We start from the raw sequence: 22,671 nt of genomic DNA, 5'->3' as shown, positions 1-22,671 counted from the left end.
AACGGGAACGAGGGAAATAATAAAATTGCTTGATACAAAGGCATTGGAAAACACAGAGATTTCGCCATAATCTCTAATAACTTCACTTACAGATGAGTACCGATGGTATTATGACCTTTTCTCCAACGAAGCAGAAAAAAAACGTTTTTTACACCATTCTCACCAACAGCAGCGTTAACCTGAGAAATGACAGGACGACACTCCATGTTTTTGTTTGAGTTTTATTTTTATGATATGCATTTACACGCATATAATAAAGCAAATTACCAAACACATATACAAATACCTTATGCCATTCTGCACAAATTATATCTGGCACTAGTGTTCAAATTAGGATCAAGAAACTGGAGTTTTGGTGAAGAATGAGAGAACTCAGGAGGAATAAAAAATACACTTTGCTTCAATGAATAGGAGGACTGCAGCATGTAGCATCATCTGTTGAACCAAACCAAGTGTTCATTCAGAAACAGACCTGGGTCAAAATACTATTCAAGATGCTTTTACCTACCTGGTAGAGAGGTTCACCTGAGCTGACTCAGTGGCATCAAAAAAAGCGTACCACTGAGCAGTGAAGAGAAGCTTTAGCGAACACTTCAGAGAGAAGTGTTGGAAGCAGAAGTCGACTTCAAGTCTGCTCTGCAGCACCGATTGGCAAAACAAACAGGAATCACAAGACAAGTCGATGGGGAAGAAACCCATTCAAAACCTGCGTACTCAGTAAAACCTCATTGAACGGAAAGGTTAGAAGAAACACGGGTAGCAGTGCAGGAGTCTCACCCCTCTCTGGAACCACAGGTGTTTGCGTAGCATTTGGGAGGCATGAACCTAACCACCGTCTGCATGTTTCTTGGCTCCATTCATCCCCATGGTGTAAAAAGGATAAACCAGACTGTCTACAGGTGACAAGTCAAAGGTATAAGATTTAACAAGAGCCCGAGTGCTGTCTTTGGTAGGCAATTGCAGTCTTCATTTACCAAGTCTGCCACAGTATGTCCTGTCAGTGAGCATCCTTCCTCCACAGACAGGCATTTTGCAAACCTATGATGTGTTTTCTATGTGTTGAGTGGTGAGGACAGAGAGAGAGAGAGGAGGGGGTGAGACGAACAGAGAACACAGCTTCTTGAAGGCACCATGAGTTAACAAAGAAAGATATCAGAGCTCTCTGACTCAGGGAGGCAAGACCATCAGACTGGATGGATCACCTCAAAGCAGGACAAAAATATTTTCTTGATACAATCGCATAGAATTGATCCACCCGTTGGTTAATGCTAACATAACTGCTTTCAGCATCATCGCTAAGACCGTGGCCTCCACATAGCTGGGCCTCTAAAGTAATCAGCTGCAGGCTTTAATACAAAGCAGCTGAAAGGCTGGGTGCACATCCATCTAAAGAGATCCCACTTGTGTTGGGAGTTGAATTTAGAGGCAGATGATTCTGGATGAGGGGTGTTTGAGATCTCCTCAGGTGGGCTTGTGTAACAGCGAGTGTATACCACAGGTAGGAGAGCTGGTGTTGAAGCTGTTGGTTGAGTTTGGAGTAAAACAGAACAAAGCCACGCGAAACAAGACGCACCTTTACGTTTTAAACCCTCACTGTTCGACAGCCCTTTTCTTTGGCACTATGTTTTTTAACCTTACAATGGTTTAGTACTCTCACGAATGCAATGCACCGCCAGACCAGCTGTTCATGTCAACACATCAAAGAAGGTAATAAAACTTTGCAGAGAGAGACAACCGGCAGAGATCTGTGCTCTCATTCCTGATCATTTCATCTCAGCGAGAGTCTAGCTGGAATGCAGTATCCGGAAATGTTCTGAGAAGTTGATCATCAGTGTTGTGAACCACAAACAGCTGGTTTTGTTATATGTGTGACAGTCAGTGCACAACATGCCAGGAGCGTGGAGCTTGTACGGTTGACAAAAGGACTGATAACATTTAAACTGATATGTACGTTTTCATCGGCTTTAAGGCTGTTTTACTCCAAACTGCATCCACAGTGACCGCACACAGCTGCACCAGAAGGAAGTCTGAACCACCCCTACAAGCACAGGACTTGTAGTTTACATTAAAGGGGGTCATCTCCAACAATCATTCAGGGGGGGAAGTCTGGTAATGAAGACAGACGAAAACGCAAAGGTTCCTCTGTTACTAATGAATTTGAGGGGCGATATAAAAAAGGAAATGGTGAGTCACATTGTCTGGTCCCTGTTCGAGTTCGCTTCTAGAAAGCTGTAACATAACAAGTCCTGCGTGAAGTTGCATCTCTATTTCCAGCCAAAATCAAACGTTAGCATAACTGGCACAGTGGTTTTTAAATGAACCTACACAGACCGACGGGACAGCAGCCGAATCAGTGAGCTGTCTCTGTTAGAGGTGGTGAGTGAGTGAACTGTCATAAAGTGTCAGCAGTCATTGGGCCCCACAGGAAGGAACACGAGCATTCACAACCTTTACATGTCTCATATGGCTGCACTTTGGGATCCTCCTTAAAACTTGACAGCCCTCTGACAGTCGATGGACACACTGCTGAACTCAAAGGTTTAAACTAACACATCTCCTCCGTGAGGGAGGAACAGAATGCAGATCAAAGTGTAAGCTTTAATTTGTTTAGTGGAGGAACAAAATGAAATTTAAAAAGCGTCTGTGTAGCACTTAAGGTATTGAGATTTTATATGTCTGTCTGTATGCAGGAGTTCTTGGGCTGCTGGGTCTGTGCTGGGTGTTGTGGTGGTTGTTGGTGGTTGTTGTTGGTTTCTTTAAGCAGCTCTCTGGTGTTGCTGTGAGAGTCCAGCTCAGCGGGGCACACCAGGTTGACATTCTCCTCCATTATGAAGCAGAGAGGGGAGAGCTCTGCGCCGTGGCCGAGGGAGGAGGTGGGGGATTGGGGCGGGAACACAGCTCCTTTGCTCTGTGGGGAAGAAGAGGAAGCCGGGCAGGTCTCCAGACGATCGTTCTCCACCTCAGGTAGGGGGCTGACGTTGGCGAAGCGTGTGTGGTATTCTCCTCCACAGGAGCCGTGGCTACAGGATGTCTTCATGCTTTCCAGATCAGAGCAGCTGAACTCAGAGAAGTGGCTGGAGTGGGAGTCAGCCACAGATGGTAGGCTGCCGCTCAGGGAGGGAGAGTCGAACTCTGAGGAGTTGGTGCTCTGCTGCTCCAGCAGCTGAGCGTCCATGTCCTCTCGTGTCTCGTTTATCTTGGTGCCTCCTCCGCCTTTCTTGCGTAGCTTTCCTTTGCTTTTTTTGCCCCCTGAGCTGGAGGAAGAGGAGCAGGAGGCCTCTTTGGCCCACTTAGCCGAGGTCCCCTTGCATTCTGAGGAGGTTAAACTGTTGGAGGGGTAGGTCCAGCCGCAGCGGCCAACATGGCTGCCGTCATCTACGCTGCTGCTGCCGCTGTGGTGCCGAAGCTTTCCGGGTTTGGATTCAATGTCAACCTGGACTTCCATACTGTTCCCATCCCTGATAATGAGAGGACAGAGAAGCACGGGACAGTGAGACAGTGAAGGAAAGTTTTAAAGGTTCTGTGTGTAGGTGTCGATTTGTGTAAGGGGCATACGTTTATTTCACACATGCATCCAATCAACCTGGAACTTAAACAACATTACCTGGAAGAGCTGTCTGTGAGAACACAGATATCCACAACACAATCTAACATAGAACAGATCTAACTCCTCAAGCTTCTGAGCACAAAGCCTGTTCTGTGTGAGTGAGCCCATGTGGGAACAGGCCGGTCATTGTCTGGAGAATCAGCAAGTACACTTGTTGATGACTGCGATGTTGTTGCTCAGGGTGTAGCTGCTTTGTGCTGTGTTTCTTTATTTCACTCTGACATATGTTCAAACATGTGTTGAGATCAGTGGAAAAAAGCATTCATCACTGAGGGCGAGTGTTGCATAAACCAGAGTGTTTCCAGAGGGTGAGGCTTTTTGTCTTCTGTCAGTGTGAGAGGGAGGCTCAAGTTCATTTGAGGGGAACAGCCTGAAAGACATCATTAGCAACGATGCACTGAATGTAATGTGAAACTTAACATTTCTGGATATGTACTTGATGCTCAGCACTGAGTATCCTCCTTTACAGGGACACCTTTGATCAGGTGAAACCGTTCACTGCTCTAATCCTAATATACGCCTGCATCCAAAACAAGTAACGACAGTGAAAGGGAGACAGTCAAAGCTTCCACGTTCAATTTTTGCAACTCATTTAAAACGTGCATCCAGTTTCAAAGTTTGGGGGAAGATCATATTATAACTTCTTGGATGTTTTCGAAACTTTGATGTCTTCGGTACAGCTGAAGAGAAAGAACTTTAGAAATGAAAGAAACACCCTTTAACCCCCTCATCCTCTTGACACCACAAGATGGTACCTGTACAAGCTAGGGATGTAGATTTCAAGTATTTTCTATGATCGATCTTTGGAAGTGTTAACGATCAATTATGGATTAGCGTTTTCCATGTCAGAAACAAAGCCATTTGCGTTTTTCCCCTGAATCAAATTTTCCTTCACGACAGAATGTATATAACTGACAGTATTGAATAGCTACGGATCATATTGAGGTGTTCAAAATGTGAAACAATGAATATCAACGTGTGGAGCAGGCTCATACTCTCTGTACAAAAGTGAAGGCTCAGACTACAACATGTGAATTTACTGCAACAAGCGAACTGAACAGAAACATATTTCAGACTCAGAGTCCAGTTTTCTGTCTACTCGTACGTAGAAAAATAAGTATGTGTACGTGGTCAGGTGTCAGCCGGGAGCGCAACCGGGTCATAATCAGTCCTGCCGCCAAGAAAAAAAGTGCTCGTGGAGACCAAGCGGCAACCTGCGGGTTTAAAATATGAGTCCAATGCGGAAGTGCTAAAAACTGCAGTTCATCAAGGATCCGCTTGAGGCTGGCTCCAGAAGTACCGTAAACCACATACACATCAATTCAAAGAAGCCGATCTTTACAGCAGAAATAAACATGTTTACTGCCTGGTACAAAAGACGAGTGTAGTCTGGATTGCTGATTTCTTGATCGGCACACACTGTAGGGGGAATGAATTTTTTTCTAACGCGGCAATTTCGAAGATATTGAGATTATGAGTTTTCCAATGAGAGACACCTTGTTCCTGCCCTTGATTGACAGGCAGGAACACTGCAGCTGTTGGCTAGGAGGCTCAAAGCCCACATCTTTACGTCACAATCGCTTGACAGCAGCAATATGGCTGCAGCCGACTATTGGCCTCGAAACAGCGCTACAGAAACAGATGGGTTATGTCACGGATACTACGTTCATTATTTATACAGTCTATGGTGGAGACCCGTCACTCAGCCGCAACCCCCAGCTGAGCGTCTCCGCTGTGCACAACACCTCCAGTCAGCTGGTTCACATCGAAAACATGCTTTAAACGTAAAACACCTCCCTGATAGCTGAACGAAATATGAGACTACATGATGTTTGTTCCACGTGATAGAAAACCAAAACAAAAAAAAGGTGTTCCAGCAAGTTCTTCATCAATTAATCGATACCCGATTAATTGTTGACATCCCTAGTACAAGCTTATCTTGGTTTAACCTATTGTCATATTCTATCTGCTGTAGGTCAAACAAGCAATGTTTAGACTTAGAATCATAGCTCTAACTTTCTGGCTCAGAGCTGAACCAAACTGCACCACGGACTAAAGACACTGCGTCTCATTTTGCCAAAGCTCTCTTTACTGGAGTAGTGAACAATCTTAAGAGTGTAAGTATAACCTCGGGGGGTGGGATTGACTTTTTGAGGTATTGGTCAGACCCTTAGGGAAACAGAGTAACGGCCTGTTAAAAACCAGATGCATATATAATGTAATTTCTTCTGAAGCAGGTTTGTTTATAGCATTACGATGTTACTCTGTTTCAAAGTTTCCATGATAAGGAGTTTATAGTCTCCACTGGAGCAACAGAGGAAGGATCTGGCCCCACGTTGTCAATAAATTCCTGACAATGAACAACCAATCAGGATGTTCCTCTAACCTCACTGTGCCTTGACTGTTGGCTCACTTGGCAGAAGAACAACACTGCAGTATTTCTTTCATTCTACAGATTCATATCACAGATTCCTGGACAGACTCCAGATACAGAAACAAACACATCCTCCTAATGAAGAAACTTTAGAATCAAGAGCTGATGATTCTCACCTGTCGAGTGGTATGTAGGCGTTAAGAATGGATCCAGCCATTGCTTTGGTGCTAGCGTTGTCGCTGATTGTACCCAGACTGACCGTGCCCGACTCGCCGCTAAGACTGCAGCGCTCCTTCTGCACATCAGCCTGCACCTCCAGCCTAATGACACGTGACAGGAGATATTTAGAGAATGCAGCAAAGCTCAGTAACATTCAGTCTGCACTGAATTTAACTCTTCATTTCATATCAGAGTGCGTGTGCTGCTGCTGTGTGTGTACCTATTTAAGTAATTGACCATGGCGCTGCCAGAGAGGCTGCCTGTGATGCTGGCTCCGGCCAGGGCCATGGTAGATGCTGTCTCACTCAGGTTGTCCCTGATGGCCCCTAGCCGGTCTATGTGGCTGCCACTGGCACTTAGACTTCCCGTGAGCCCCCCGACACTGCCTTCACCTATACTGGGGTTGTTCCTGGTGTCAGCCACAGATGTCGTATCTTAAAAGGAAACAAAAATCATGAATAACAAAATATAAAAAGGGGTTGATGTGCCTGATGAAGCTGATATGAATTAACGTTTGGGTTTAAGACACTAAAAGAACTCGACATCTCTAAAACCAGTAGCAGATCTTTGAGGACAGGGACTACGTCAGTCGATTAAAGCCAGAAACACAAAAGGTCACAAAAACTTACCTGTGGCAGCGGCCCCACTGCCAACATTCATATCATTCTCGTCGTCAAACTCTATGCGAACTCCTTTACCGTTCCCTGCTGAGACGCCACAGCCGCCACTACGGCACAGTGAGATGGGCACGACACCATAGACGTACGCCAGCATGATGGGAACTCCAATTCCTTAAGGGGAAGAGAAATGTTAGGACGTGTTAGACCAAGGCACAGGAAGATTAACAGGGGAGGCCACTTCAGCTGATGCAGAGAGAGCACTTCAAATCTTTAACTGTCACATTTTCATGCAATAGCTCATAAGAAATCTTATTTACTTAGAAAACAATCTTCTGCATATTATAAAGTAAAAGATTCCACCAAAGAAATATCCGAAGTTATTAAGGTCAAACAAGGACGGGTCAGTTAGGATGTATGATGCATAAGAGAAGGAGAAGGCAGGAGGACGGACTTACCGACAGTGACTGCAGCCACCACTGGAGACACGATGACAGAGAGGGTCACTCCACCAGCGATTACCAGGTTCCTCTTGTGGTTGGAAATATCTTTGCCTTCGTAGCGGTTGTGGATCTGACAGAGAGACAGAAGTGGAGTGAGTCACACGATCGGAGAGAGGAAACTCACAGCTACATCCACACCTGCTGAGATCTGGTGTTGAGGATTTTAAGACTCTACATTAAGATGAAGACAGTAGTACACTCACTGATTCTGTTACAACGACATCAGTGATACAGCTTCTTTTGACTTGTGCAGGTTGAAGGTTACTTTCTTTATTTTTAGATGTCAACATGAGCATGAGCAATGGAAACCAAATTAATATGATGTAAGAGATTTTTAGTACAATGGGTTGACAGTTTGGTGCTGTTACTAAACCAAGACATTCACATCAGTACCAAAAAATTGCAACGCAACAAACACCACTTGTCAAAATGAGAGTAAAGTCGTCTTGACCTGTGTCCGTGCAGCACAGAAAATGGCCGAGGATTCAGAGAATTAGAGTCGTGAGTCAGCAGGAAGAAGATTTAACCTTTAGTGTGAACAGCTACATTCTCCCAGGTTTTATGGGATGCAGATGATTCATGCTCACATGTGTCATGCAGTCACTACAGAATCTGTCTGGTTTCATTGAAGAACAAGAGTCGGCTGGCTTTGGCTTCTCGTTGGTGAGCTTTGAGTTTCCGTTTTTCTTTTTTTATTTCACTGAAATATGAACTCTTAAATGTCCTGCCTGATTGTTTCAGTGAAAACTTGCATTTGTTCTACATCACTGCTACTAAGTTTGTCTCCACAGCCTTACCTTCCTCCCCACATACACAGGAATGCCTATGATCATAGCGGGGATGGCGATGCCAGCAATGAGCGCGATGCCAACGGGAGCACCCACAAGGGTTCCTAACTGCCAAAGGATCTTCTTCTTCCTGCTCCATGGCTTCTTCCCCCAAAAAGTACAGCCTGAGGGACTGAGACAGAGAAAGAAAAGAAAGAGTTGAAATATAATATAATCTACTTTCACACACTGAGTGCTGTCACAAGTCTTCAGTTTCTTCACCTTAAAGAAAAAGTTTTTGTAGTAGGGACTCACTACTTCAGTTTACTGTCTAGCCTCATGTCCATCCTGGAGGAGTGAAACCCGGCCTAAAACTATTCCTAGTGATGATAATATTATACACATACACTACCAGTCAAAAGTTTGGACACACCTTCTCATTCAGTGTTTTTTATTTATTTTAATTATTTTCATCATTGTAGATTAATACTGAAGACATCAAAACTCTGAAATAATATGGTTTTGCCATAATATGGTTTACAACAGTAATCAAATAGGGCTATTCATTGTGTTCTAACGGTACCTCTGAACAACACAACTGGTGGTCTCAAACACATTAAGAAGGCAAGTCCTTCTACAAATGAACTCTTGACAAGGCTCATGTTAATAAGAAACCATTCCAGGAGACCACTTCATGAAGCAGACTGAGAGAATACCAAGAGTATGCAAAGCTGTCATGAAGGAAAAAGGGGGCTACTTTACAGAATCTAAAATATAAAACATATTCTGCTTTGTTTAACACTTTTTTGTTCATTAAATAATTCCATATATGTCCTTTCATAGTTTTGATGTCTTTGGTATTAATCTACAGTGTTTCAAATAATTACAATAAGTATAAACCCTTGAATGAGAAGGTGTTTCCAAACTTTTGACTGGTAGTGTATATTACAGCTTCTATGAGGAACTTTAATTAAGTGTAGATCTTGGTGACCCATTTTGATTCATTTGAAGATCTTGTTCTGCACATGTAAAGATAGTGTTGATTGACCAAAAACAAGATCATACCGTTTACTTTTAATAGTCAAAAATATCACTCACTGTCACTTTATTTTTGTGGAAAATGTGACCAAACAGTGTCAGAAATCACCCAAAGAAATAATCAATCTCCTCGTTAATGGTCTTTTTTGCTTATTAAGGACTTGGTATTAATTCCCTTCTGTTTCATAAACTCTCAAAAATTCCTTACAAGAAAATAAAGGTGAAAATATTTAAATTAACTTATATATATATATATACTCTAACTCAGGCATATTATGGCCACATTGAGATCCAATTACTCAGGTTACATTCTGAGGTGGTCTTGGATGTATCTGTTAACATTCATGTTGCAGTGTACTCACATGTCCTGAGCCACTTAAAAAACAAAACAGAAAGTCCCCCTTATCAAGGGAATGAGAAACAGACCACTCACCTATGATAGTGAATTAATAGATCTCAGCCCTTGTGAAACTGAAGTTGATGCATGAGAGCAGTGTGCTGTATTTATTTAAAGAGTCTACATTTGAATTGCTCAACACAGGACAAGCCCATTCAGGAAGAAGTTGTGGGCGTAAGACTTGATCCATGGGCAGATCTTCACAGTGAATAATGAAGCAGCACACATGGATCTGTGTGTTAATCACTCTATTGTTTGTGTGTGTACTTTCAAAGTAAAGAGAGACTCTAAAAAGTGTTGTTAATGTGAAAGAGGCAGTGTGTTTATTTCCACACTGAGTGAAGAGGAAAGAAAACAAGCTAAGATCTGTTGATTTGCGATATAATGACCCGGGCCTCATGATAACTCTAAACAGCCTCAAAGTCGCCAAAGCTTGTTCTCGTGCGTGCGTGTATGCTTGTTGGTGTACTGACCTCAGGTAGTGCAGGTCTGAGATCTCCTTCATGCAGAGCCAACAGAACTCACAGCCACAAACAGCACACGTCATGTGGTTACAGCTGCCGTCGTTCATCTTGATGATATAAGCGGCACAGCGCGGACACGGCTTGATGTCATCAGCTAGAGAGAAAATGGGACAATGTATATTCACTGACCGGTCGTATCACTGCTATCAACTGAACTTAATACGTCTCTCTAAAGAGAAAGGAGACATCTTTGAGAACTTCAACACAGTCCAGCTGTCAAAGTTTGTTTAAACATAGACTGAAAAACTTCATCATCAGCATCACTTTTCTTATCCTTCCTTCATCAATGCAACATCGCCTAGCTGGTAGTGTACTGGATACGGTCTATGCTCATGTTTAAAAATGTATGAAGGTTGTAAACACAGAAGACTTGGCTAATAGGCTGTCATGTAACTTGTGTTTTCAGTCAACCAACCTGCAGCTCCACTTTCTTGACTGTAGCTGAGGGACGATGAGCGGACCGTCCTCAGGCGAAGGCTCTGGGCTCTCTGCTGTCGTGCTGCGTCGCAGGTCTGGTTGGGATGCCAGAGCTGCTTACAGTGGTAACAGAACTCTGTACCGCAGCCTTCTCTGCCACAGGTGATCTTAGGACAGCTTGCACACCCAAAGGCGATCACTGCATACCTGGGAGAAGATATGAAACAAGTTTAACAGGGAAGAGTTAAGATTGAATACACAATAAAGACATCACAGAATACACCGTGTGTGCTTTAACCAAGGAAGGAAAGAAGCACGTTGCAAGCCAATGGTGCATATCAATGAAAGTGGTGTTTGCAGTGAAAAAAGGCCACTTGATAAAAAGACAATCACAATGTTGTTTTCAGAGTTAATAAATATTGAAAATCCATAAAAAAGCTTGAGGTGTCTTCTGACTAAAAGAGACGTTAAGACACTTGAGGTGAGTTGGTTGTTGCTGTGTGTGATTCACTTCTTACCCGCAGTCTGGTGCAGGACACCAGCGGCAGTCAGGGTCAGCCACCAGCCACCTCCTCAGCATGAACTCCTCGTATTTGTCCATAAGTGACTGGTCTCCCAGGATCATGCGGATGTCGTGTGGGTTGAAGCGCTCCGAGCACTCGGGGCAGCTGATGTTGACGCGTGATTCGGAGATCTCGATCCGCAGGTATTGGCGCAGGCAATCGATGCAGGAGCGGTGTGGACAGGTCATGATGTCAGGGAAGTGCTCCCTGGAGTGGCGTAGAAGGCACAGCGGGCACTCTAGGAGCTCAGCCCCTACCCCGCCCCCCACCCTGGAAGACGAGGAGGACAACGAGGAAGAAGTTCCTGAAGCGGATGAGATGGAGGCTGCAGCACCAGAGGCAGCCCCGATCCCAGCGGAGGAGTACAAAGCAGAGTTCCTTTCATTACACATTTCTGAGTGGATGCTCTCGATGCTAGCAATTGCATCCACCCCTCCGAATCCCCCAGACCCAGGATGGTGGAGTTCTCTGGACCTTTGGCGCCCTGGTTTGGGTTCTCGGCCTCGCCGTCTGAATAAAGAGGCGAGGGAGAGGCGCCTCTTCTTCGGGGCCTTCTTCACAGAAGGTAAAGAGATGGAGGATGCAGTTGACTGCAGGTCCCTGTCAGAACCCATCACCCCGTCCCCTACACCCAGAGGCTGGTGCTTCTGCAGGCTCATCTCTCCAGAGGATGGAGAGGAGTGTCCCAGTGGGGAGCCTGAGCTGGGAATCCTGCCCTGTACATGTGCAGGGAGGTCTGGAAGGGGGATGGGACTGGGAGAGGGGGTGAGGTGGTGGATGGGAGAGGGGGTAGGGGGGCCAGGGTGGGGGGACAGGGCTCCGGAGGGCCCGTCTGGGTTTAAGACATGATGGCTTCTCCTGATCAACCTCGTGGTCACATCTAATAGCCTGATTTTGGCGGACGGGGGGGTCTCCTGCCACAAAACAGATGCAACAGAACCTAGAAGAGAAGAAAAGGAAAGAGAGGAAATAAAGGTTTATTTATTCTCTAAATAACATTTATGTTCTGTGACTCAACAGACCCATACTCATATTTGTTTGTAACATCAAAAGTGTCCGATGATTTTCGACATACTTAAGAAAAGATTCTAATGCAAAGAGAAGGGTGATAAAACTGTGACAACCGTGCATCTACATTATGACTAAAACCCACAACATGAAGCTCATTGATGTCAATATTCTACTTCTTTGATTCAATGTAAGTGTTGCTGGTTGTTTACATTTTGCTCAAGTTGAATGACAGCTGGCAGAGAACAGGCTTGCAAAGCTGAGCAGTAAACGTTTCCCTAAATGTTCTCAGGCACCATCTGATAACACGTTTTCCCCGTCCTAAATGACAGCAGATCAGAACTAAAACAGTTACTGGTTACTGTTAAATAAAAATTACAGAAAAATTCACGTCAAATTAACTGGACTTCATTTCTGGGATTGATACGTTAATAGTTAGTCCTCCAGAGTCTGAGATTAGAGCTGCAGCTCCAGCAACAGTCTGTTCTTCATATACATGGTCAGCTATCAAGAAATAGCAGACCTCTGTTATGCCCTGATGGCTAGTCAGAATAAAGTATTCCACAAAACCATACAATAAAAGTCAGTTTTAAAGGCCACTATGTGCCTTTTTAGCATCTTTAAAAAATATGATGTTAAACAGTCAGACCATTTTTATGTAAACAAAGGTGTAAGGCCCTTAAGTGATTTTCAGTATTAGTCAATCCAAATTTACGTTTGAGAATGACCTGTGCATGACATGAACGGGTCATTCTTAAGTGTAGTTAGCTTGCAAATGAACAGAAAGCACGCAGAAATACGAGAGCTTGTGGGTGTGCCACACATTTCCTTGAGGACAGAGTTCATAAGGAATTCCAGAGGGAGAGTGGATCCAGGAGTGACCTCGGCTGACCTGCTGCTGCTGGGGAGAGTACAACTCACACTACACCAGCTGAGAACCACGCTGCACTTTGTATCTCACTTACATCCATGTAGGAAAATATTCAAGACTTGGGGCAGGAGGGTCGTGTGCCCTGGTAAGATTGTTTACTCGTTTGTTTTTGTAATGCAATAGACGTAAAACCTTCTTGAACTTGTGGATTCCTGGGATTACAGCCCGTCTGGCACAAATTATTCTTGTTCAGGAGGGAAAGCTGAACCCAAACTTTACGACACACGTGCTTTTTGAAAGCCTTTAAAAGCACATAGATCAACAATGTGACATGTGCAGACTTCCCCTTTGTGAAACCGGAAGGGCAAACCTTCAGACCCAAACCTTTTGTGTCTCTGGGGCGAGCACAGTTCATCTGCGTAGTTGTCGTCTGGCAGTGTAACAGGAGGGAGAGGGCCACAGAGGGAGAGTCACCAGGACAGAAGAATGCCCTTCATTCCTCTCAGTTAATAATTAGAACTTGGATTCTAAATTTAACCCGCAGTCTAAATAGTGACCTGTGTTTCTATAGCGGTATGCAGTGTGTGGTTGTGTTTGTGGGGTTTACATGTGAGAGGGCCAAAATGGGACCACCCACAAATACACATTGTGTTACTGCCCGGGACAGAAGTCTTGCAGCAACTCTAGTGTGGAATGAATTATCCTGTTTCAAGATTTAGAAAGTAAGGGCGGAAAAACTATTAATTTAGGGATACAAATTCTCAGTGATGGTCAAGCGAGCACGGCTAAAAACAGGAGGTTATATTATGATTGTTTTACAAAGTTTACACTCTAAAAAACTTGGATGGCATTGCTGGATTTTGTTTGAATACCACGTTTCATTCATCTAGAAAAGTGGCTTGGTTTTAAACAAACAGTGCGGGGCGCAGTTGGCATGGCGGTCTAACACAGGACTTTCACTTGGTCCATGTCCAGTCCATCTCCGATCCACTGCGGAGCAGGACCGCCAGACAGCTAGAGTCATGTGACCGAGGATTTCCTGCGGTAATAACCGAATCAAGGATTCTCCTCCTCCTCTCCTCATCCATGTTGTCTTTATGGTCCTCTGAAAAACTCTCACCTGTTGTCTCCAGGCCTGGCTCCGCTCAAAATGACATTTTGTTGTCATAGTTAAGTTACAACGATCTAACGATAACACAGAGTGCTTTATTCTGAAAATTAACCGGATGTTTTCATTTTGTTTTGGTGCCTGACTTCCTGTCCCGCTCTATCTGCTCAGTTGAGATTGATGTGTTGCGCTCCAGGATCCGGCAAAAATAGAAGTCATGCATATCTGATCCGTTGTGTTCCGACCTGCCGGATCAGATACGCAGCCGTTCCCCCCATCCAGTGGGGGTTAACAGATTAACTAGAATAGAAACCTATCAGATCTGGTGCCCTGACGGATCGGAGTTAGACCGGACACGGATCTGGTGGAATTTGGCTTCAAGCCTGCGCCCCATGTACAGAAGCTATAACTCTCAACGCAGAGGTCGCAGGTTCGATTCCAGCCTCGACAATTTACTACAATTTACTGCATGTCCTCCCCCACTCTCTGCTCCCCACATTCCCTGTCTCTCTTCAGCTGTCCTATCCATTAAAGGCAAAAATGCCCCAATATAAAAAATTATACATAGAAAAAAAACAAAAACAAACAGTGCAACGGGCAGTGTCTGTGGCTGTGTGCAACATGATGAACTGTTTGTTGACGGAGCCACGTGTTTGATGCTCTCCACTGCCGGTATTTCAGTTTCAAGAGTGACTCTGTTATCTGGTGATTTTAAGTTAAATGATTGGGTGGTTGACACAAGAGAAGAGTCAGAGTTTTTTTTTCAATATATTGTTGAATATGTTGAATTTCTTTAAAAAACAAAAGCCGGCATTTGCGAGAGGTATCAACAGCTGTTGGAACTGAGCGTCACCAGTTAATAGGGTCACTCTTTAAACCAAAACACTGGTCGAGTAGTCAAGGTACATATGTCCTATCCTATGTTAGGATTAGAACAAAGGATGCAGGCTGTGGAAAATTCATGGGAGTTGATAATGAATGTGATCAATAAGCAGAACAGATAATGTTGTTTGTACCAATAAAATCTTAGCTGTGTTCTCTCTGCTCTGTCACACGCAGTCTTTTTAAAAGGACCATTTCAATCTTATGGGGTCTGATTCCACTTATTGATTCAAGTGTTTTTCAATTCTTGATTCTGATTCCATTATTTACTAGAGAGTAAAAAAAAGTTCCAAGTTGGAACCGGTGCTTAATACTCCCGGAGAACTCTCACACAGCCAAGACACCACTTTCTGGTCCAGATGTTTCCATACATCTGATGTAGACACACGGAGAACAGAGGAGGTTGGAACCAGATGTCGGTTTTGTTTGATTTTTTTGCTTGTTTTTCTATTTTTAGAAAATCGTGAGTCACCAAGGAATCCCCACCGCTTGATGAAACACTTTGAAACGGATAGACAACAGTTGGAAGTTTCAATGTGACTGAAAGCTTAACCGTCGTACGAGCAGACACAACAGGATCAAACGAGACCTGGTAGACAGACAGATGTAGAGACAGGGAGATAACAGCAATGACAGGAAAGACACTGACTGAATAAATAAATAAATCAAGTAGGAGCTGTGCCAGTGTCACCGTCCAGTCAGTATCTCTCTAGCTGCATTCCCGGCCTGCCTGTCTCCTGCGTAATACTGCCTCCGTGCACATTCCTGGGTTTCTATGGGGCTAGGGACAGAGAATGCATTAGCAGAGTTGCTACCACATCATGAACGGACACAGAGCAACCTCCAGGCAGAACGCAGGGCAACTATTGATCGATGTTGGATGAAACTCAAACATTGTTCCTCCCTTGTCAGCAAAGTGTGGCGCAAGCTGAAAACCGAGGGCGTGGTCGGTCGCTGCTTTTAAATGAGAGGGAGCCTTGAAGTGGTGCCTCAAGTGAAAACATTCAAAAGGGAAATTAATCAACAAGTAGAGGAGCGTTTGAGCATATGGGATCAAAGGGTGGAAAGATGTTGAGAAATGACCCACTTCAGCACTGTGAACAGAAAAAAGATTGTTCAATGAGGGGAAAAAAAGGCAGAACATGCTGGCAGGAAGAAGAAAAGGAAAAAGCAAAAGAAAGCAAGTACAGTTTTCATCTGACCCCTCCTTCTCTTTTTATTATGTCACTTCACTCGAGAGGAGAGGAAATGAGGTAAGCAGCCTGGCATTTCTGCTCAGCTGAGAGAGCAAACGGTGCAGGAAGTATTTTACTAATTATATATTATAAGGTTTTCCAATTTATTTATGAATTTTCACACAAAAAAATATTTTCTCATCTCATTTTTCTTTCAATTCTAAGTATATACACTACCAGTCAAAAGTTTGGAAACACCCTCTCATTCAAGGGTTTGTATTTATTTTAATTATTTGAAACACTGTAGATTAATACCAAAGACCCCAAAACTATGAAAGAACATATATGAAATTATTTAATTAAAAAAAAAGTGTTAAACAAAGCAGAATATGTTTTATATTTTAGATTCTGTAAAGTAGCCCCCTTTTTCCTTCATGACAGCTTTGCATACTCTTGGTATTCTCTCAGTCTGCTTCATGAAGTGGTCTCCTGGAATGATTTCTAATTAACATGAGCCTTGTCAAGAGATCATTTGTAGAAGGACTTGCCTTCTTAATGTGTTTGAGACCATCAGTTGTGTTGTTCAGAGGTAGGGTTAGTACACAATGGATAGCCCTATTAGACTACTGTTGTAAAACCAGATTATTTCATGGTTTTGATGTCTTCAGTATTAATCTACAATGTTAAAAATAATTAATACAAATAAAAAACATTGAGTGAGAAGGTGTGTCCAAACGTTTGACTGGTAGTGTACATTTAAGCGAAGCAATAATGCGCAGAAACACTAAGTTACATGCGCGTTTGCTAGCACACCGTCATCCCTGTTGACATGCACAGGACTCGGTTACTCTCATAGCTTATTAGCTATGAAAAAAATTAATATATATTCAAATGAAAAATCAGGACATTGCAATTTATTTCTGATCAAAATGACTCAGAAAACACAGCTGGCTGCGTATCCCCTCACTCTATAATCTCTCATATCATGTGTCTGCAGGCAGTAGTGTGAGTTACTAAGGTAAGCACTGTGTTGCCATTAGATCACAACAAACATGAAGTCACTACTCATTCACAGGATGTGATAAAGAAAACTATCTGATTATAATCTGATCAAGTTAGCATTATTACCTATTGTTCATCTGATTTAACCATGCTAATGTCTAGAAGTATTTGTCGGATGCAAAAGTAGTAGATTATACTCGAGACCCTGCTCCAGCTTTAACAGGTCTTACTATACACAGCGGGGATTTCACTTTGCATTTGTTACAAACAAACACTGAGGACTAGTATTGAGCTGATCAGCACATATTTGAATGGATCAGTATTGGCTAAAAGAAAGCAGATAAAAATGAGACCATATTTTCTCAGCACTCTGCAGTGCAGCTCTTCTTAATCAAAGCTGGCCCAGTCATGCTGCTTCCCACATTTTAAAGAATTGGGTGTAAGAAAAGTCTCTGAGGGTGCTTCCTGTCGAACTTTTCACTGAAGCACTTAGGTCAGGAAACTGCATGTGTTTGCTAGGATGCAACTCAACTTACCGAACTGCTATGTTGAATACTCTTTCTTACTTCAGGTTGTGTTAAATACATGACTCTGATTGGTCAAAACTAGGGATGTTGATTTTCTATCATGTGGAACAAACATCATGTGGTCTCATACTTTGTTCAGCTATCAGGGAGGTGTTTTAAGTTTAAAGCCTGACACTCAGCGGGGTCACTCAGTTGGGGGCTGCGGCTGAGTGACAGATCTCCACAAGCGCTTTTTTTCCCGCTGCCGGACTGATTCTGACCCGGTTGCGCTCCTGGCTGACACCTGACCGCATTCATATGCTTATTTTTCTCAATAAGAATGAGTAGACAGAAAACTGCACACTGTGAGTCTAAAATATGTTTCTGTTCAGTTCCCTTGTTGAAGTGTGAGCCTTCACTTTTATGACTGTGTCCACTGAGATTATGAGCCTGCTCCACATGTTGATATTCCACGTGTTTAACATTTTGAACACCTCAATACGATCCGTAGCTATTTAATGCTGTGAATTATATACATTCTGTCATGAGGGAAAATTTGATTCAGGGAAAAAAAACGCATTTGGCATTGTTTTTCATATGGAGAACATTTACGTTTTTTTTAATGATAAATCGATAATTGATCGTTAACATTTCCAAAGATCGATCACGGAAAATACTTCAAATCTACATCCCTAGTCAAAACCTTGTGACTCTGTAAACAATTCTAAATAACAAAAGCAACCCCAGGGATAAACAGAACTCACATGGATGTTTAATACTGGATCCTGTCCAGCCATCTGCAGCAGAGCTACTGAGTGAGTCTCTTAAGTCCTGTTCAACTTGTCTAATGTAACCGTCAACGTAAACGCTGGAATTTGATTATCAACTGGGAAAGAATCTCTTCCAAACATCCCTCCTCCAAAGAACTTTGTCCAATCATATAAACACCAATTCAACATTCATCTATAAACAAAAGGGTGTTCTTCAGCTTTGACAACATGGAACAGGTAGTGCAGACAAGCACACCATTCATTTAGCAAAAGTGTGTGTGTGTGTGTGTGTGTGTGTGTGTGTGTGTGTGTGTGTGTGTGTGTGTGTGTGTGAGAGAGAGAGAGAGAGAGAGAGAGAGAGAGAGAGAGAGAGAGAGAGAGAGAGAGAGAGAGAGAGAGAGAGAGAGAGAGAGAGAGAGAGAGAGAGAGAGAGAGAAAGAGATGGCATCGCTAACATTATGCTGATTGTTGTCACACGACACCATCAGCTGATAAATGCATGATAGGAGAAAGTCAAAGCAGCCGTACACACTTACAGACTTCATACACAGGACCATCTACTCATATGTACACTGGATCTTCATGGCGCCTAACCCACTTAAACCCAGCTCTCTTTACACCCTGACCCTGCACGGGGATCTTGCGCAGTACATTCATTTGACACATGATGATACATTATCCATCGATCCAGGGATCACATGCAGCACAGAACTGTGGGCGTGGATCGATCACATCATTGATCGAGTGTCATCTCTCGGTGCAGTTGAGGATAACGGTTCTTGAGATGCAAAATTAAATTATGTTGATGTTGATGATACGAGGAACATATGCTACAACTCTGTTCAGTATTGCAATAATGATAATACTTGCAATTTATAAGCATTGAAGAGTGCATCTTAACTATACAGTTATCTTTGTGATTATATAAGTATCCTAATTAATTAGGCTACAAACATTGTGTAGCTTATTCTTACCAAATAAAGGAATTAAGTAAATGTTTCTTTACTCAAAAAAGATGTACTACCTCACACCTGAAATAAGAAGGAAACAAAGGATTTCAAAATTTATCATGACATGTGCTGCTGACCTCGTGACCAGGTCACCTTTGTGAGAGAGGTCTTGATCTCAACAGGTTTTATCTGGTTGTGCAATCTCATCATAATCATTAAGGCCATTTACACCACTTGCCAAGGGGCAGAGTTTAAAAGTACGAGGGGAGTGGTGCAAAATAACGCAAAATACCTGGCTCATGCTCAAGTGTTTCTAAAACTGTGAGCAGTAAAATTAGTTTAGTTTAGGGAATCCTTTATCATCACAATTTATTGTGACATTTGAAATTCTTCAAAAATGATCAGGATAGTTAATTCATGCTAATTGATGGCAAGATGCCACCTGTAGCTCAAACATGACAGTCTGACTCAGCGGTAAAGCTTGGTATCATGATGCTAGCTGGCCAAATCCTTGTGTAGTTAAGATGTGATGTGTTTTCAATACACAGACAGTGTAGAGTCAGGCTGTGATATGGATCCTTCATCCAACAGGTACAGGTGTAGTGTTCAAGTTGACCCACTTCTGATTCCACTCCCTTGTTGAAGTAGCCACAACATCCAGCAGGTTTTATAGCCTTCTATTTCACTTATCCTGCTAGCTAAAGTTGTTGTCACTATCAAGTTGTATCTGATTACTTGTTAGTGTGTTGGCTAGCTTGGCTTTGTTGTGTCAGCCATAAAGTTGTGGACAAAATATGTTCAAAATACTTTATATTCGAACAACGTGACAAACTTTACATCCTTGACTACATTACAGAGAGTGATGGAGACTCATTCAGCAACAAGGCCACACAGTATAATCAGGACTACGCTGAGGTTCCCACAAACCCCGGGCCTCTGGCTGTGTGATCTCTTATATCACTAAACAGTCAGATTTTTCAGTCCATCTTAATCCAAGGATGGTAAGCCAAGCAGAACACCTACAATGCTGTCATTGAGGGGCGACAAAATATCGATTCTCCTGCAAATTGTGTGACGCTTGAACCTTTCACAGATTAAAGCTGCTGTTGGTAGTTACAGAGTAAACATCTGTTCAGAGAGAGGGACTTCAAATGTCAACACTATCCCTCCCAACCAGATTTCCTCTTAGCCCCCCAACACAGATCGGGGTGTGCAGTCATGATAGTGCCAGACTCATAACCAATCGGAGAACGTAATCGGGGCAACCCCTTAACCAATCAGGACAGAGGATTTGAGATTAGCAATGATTGGTCCGTCATAACAGGAACAAGGGGAATAATAACATTGCTTGATACAAAGGCATTGGAATACACAAAGATTTCGCAATGGTCTCAAATTACTCCACTTACCGATGTGTACCGATCAAGCAGCAACCTTCGGTCTAAAAATATGAGTCCAATGCGGAAGTGCTAAAAACTGCAGTTCATCGAGGATCCGCTTGAGCCTGGCTCCAGAAGTATCGGAAACCACATACACACCAATTCAAAAAAGAGGATCTTTACAGCAGAAATAAACATGTTTACTGCCTGGTACAAAAAATGAGTGTAGTCTGGATAGCTGATTTCTCAATCTGCACACACTGTATGGGGGTGATTTTTTTTTCTAACGCGGCAATTTCGAAGATATTAAGATTACAAGTTTTCCGATGAGAGGCACAGCTGACTTGATTGACAGGCGGGAACACTGTAGCTATTGGCTGGGAGGCTCAAAGCCCGCCTCTTTACGTCACAATCACTCAACATCAGAAATATGGCTGCCGCCGACGATTGGCCTCAAAACAGCACTTCAGAAACAGATGGGTGACGTCACGGATACTACGTCCATATTTTATACAGTCTATGGTACCGATGGGCATTATGACCTTTTCTCCAAACCCAGCAGAAAAAAAGTAAAGTTTTTTACACCATTCCTACCAATAGCAGCTTTAAGGAAGACAATGGTTGTTGGCAATATTTGGCTATTTAATTCTATTTATGAGACACATAATCATACAGGTTGACACAAGGACAACATTGGTCCTCTAGTGTTACCTGTGTGTAGTCAAGAGCTGTATGGCTACAAATCAAAATGTGCATTGAGTGTAAACATGAACTAACCTGAGTGGTGGACTCTTTCTTTATCGAAGTGTGTGCCATAAGAAAGCATCAAGTGTCGTGACAACATCTGCAAACCACACGTTCATTTCTCTGTTTGTCACCAAAACAAATGCATTTCAGGAGAAGAATCTAGCAACTGTATAAAAACAATAGGTGTTTCTCAGGTCTTGAATTACCACCTGTGTAACAAACACAATGCATTAAAACATACATCTGAAATGACAACTTTTCCTGCAGCCCGAGTCCATCAAACAGCTGTAGTTCTGGACGTGAGGCAGATAAAACCCCACGTCTCTAGAAGGCCTAGCGACTGTCAATCACATGATGCTGAAAGATGGGCGTTATCATGATTTAAACTCTAATAATAACATTAAAAATTGAAGTTTTGTGAAGTGATTTCCTACTTTGAGCTTCTGAACACAGCTACATTGATTGATAGGTTAGCTTCTTAGTGCTAACTGTCCGTTTAAGTTACCTCACAAATCACAACAGTCACCTTTAAATGTTGAGGCAGACATTAAACCCCCTGAGGTTGGTAAAAGGTAAACATATGTTCCTCATTAGTATAATCTTGCCTCAGTAAAGGTAACCAGACTGCCAGCTAGCTAACATCCACAGAGAGCGTCAGCAGCTGGCTAGCTCGGTTAGCTCGGTGGGAACGTACCGTCTGTTGCTTGTGGCTCTTGTTCAGCAGACAGGGAAAAGGCGAAAGAGCTGCCCCTGCTTTCCGAAAGGGATGCCGCTGAGGTGCCGGGGGTTACTTTTCCACTGCTGCTGGCACTTCTTTCCCCCTGTGTTCTTCAGTCTATCCGTTCCGTTTCGAACGACAACAGCTCCCACAGTGCTCAGTGAGCTGTTGTTCCGTGATCTCGTTCTAGCTCACAAATTCAAATCGTATCGCGAGATTTGGAAGGAAGTTTCAGAGGCCTTACTTGAACCAGCAGCAAAAAGCTGAAGCAGAGCTGCGGTCACAAATGCAGATGACGCACCTTTTATGTATTTTCTGAGTCACTTTTCTTTTTCTGATGCAAAACGTAGTAGGTCGAGGAAACTGGGAACGTTTAAAGACGTACGAAAAGCAGGCTGAGACGCATAGATAATCAGTATACAAGCACAATACTTTCACAAAGTCCCTGTTAAGATGAAATCGGTTTCTATCAGAATAGAATAGAATAGAATAGAATAGAATGTACTTTATTAATTCCTGAAGGGAGATA

General features: G+C 43.1%; 1 protein-coding gene across 3 annotated transcripts; it reads right to left on the bottom strand.

Annotated features, from left to right (window-relative positions):
- Positions 1 to 203: 203 nt before the first annotated feature.
- On the bottom strand, positions 204 to 22,336 carry LOC117822436 (E3 ubiquitin-protein ligase RNF19A-like). 3 transcript variants are annotated; one of them, XM_034697148.1, is made up of 11 exons: positions 22,119 to 22,336; positions 21,455 to 21,544; positions 10,982 to 11,966; positions 10,462 to 10,670; positions 9,996 to 10,140; positions 8,118 to 8,280; positions 7,276 to 7,390; positions 6,830 to 6,991; positions 6,421 to 6,634; positions 6,158 to 6,301; positions 204 to 3,458 (listed from the first exon to the last, which is right to left on the bottom strand). In XM_034697148.1, exons 2-11 carry the CDS (start codon positions 21,519 to 21,521, stop codon positions 2,669 to 2,671), a joined length of 2,994 nt encoding a protein of 997 aa, XP_034553039.1. In that variant the 5' UTR covers positions 21,522 to 21,544; positions 22,119 to 22,336; the 3' UTR covers positions 204 to 2,668. The 3 variants fall into 3 exon arrangements, with proteins under 3 accessions (XP_034553039.1, XP_034553040.1, XP_034553041.1); XM_034697149.1 differs by having other exon boundaries at positions 21,455 to 21,521; XM_034697150.1 differs by lacking the exon at positions 21,455 to 21,544 and having other exon boundaries at positions 206 to 3,458; positions 22,119 to 22,334.
- Between the last annotated feature and the right edge of the window lie 335 nt (positions 22,337 to 22,671).

Source organism: Notolabrus celidotus, chromosome 12, assembly GCF_009762535.1.
Source record: "Notolabrus celidotus isolate fNotCel1 chromosome 12, fNotCel1.pri, whole genome shotgun sequence".
In the NCBI taxonomy this organism is placed as follows: domain Eukaryota; kingdom Metazoa; phylum Chordata; class Actinopteri; order Labriformes; family Labridae; genus Notolabrus; species Notolabrus celidotus.
This window is presented reverse-complemented; position numbering and strand designations above follow the sequence as displayed.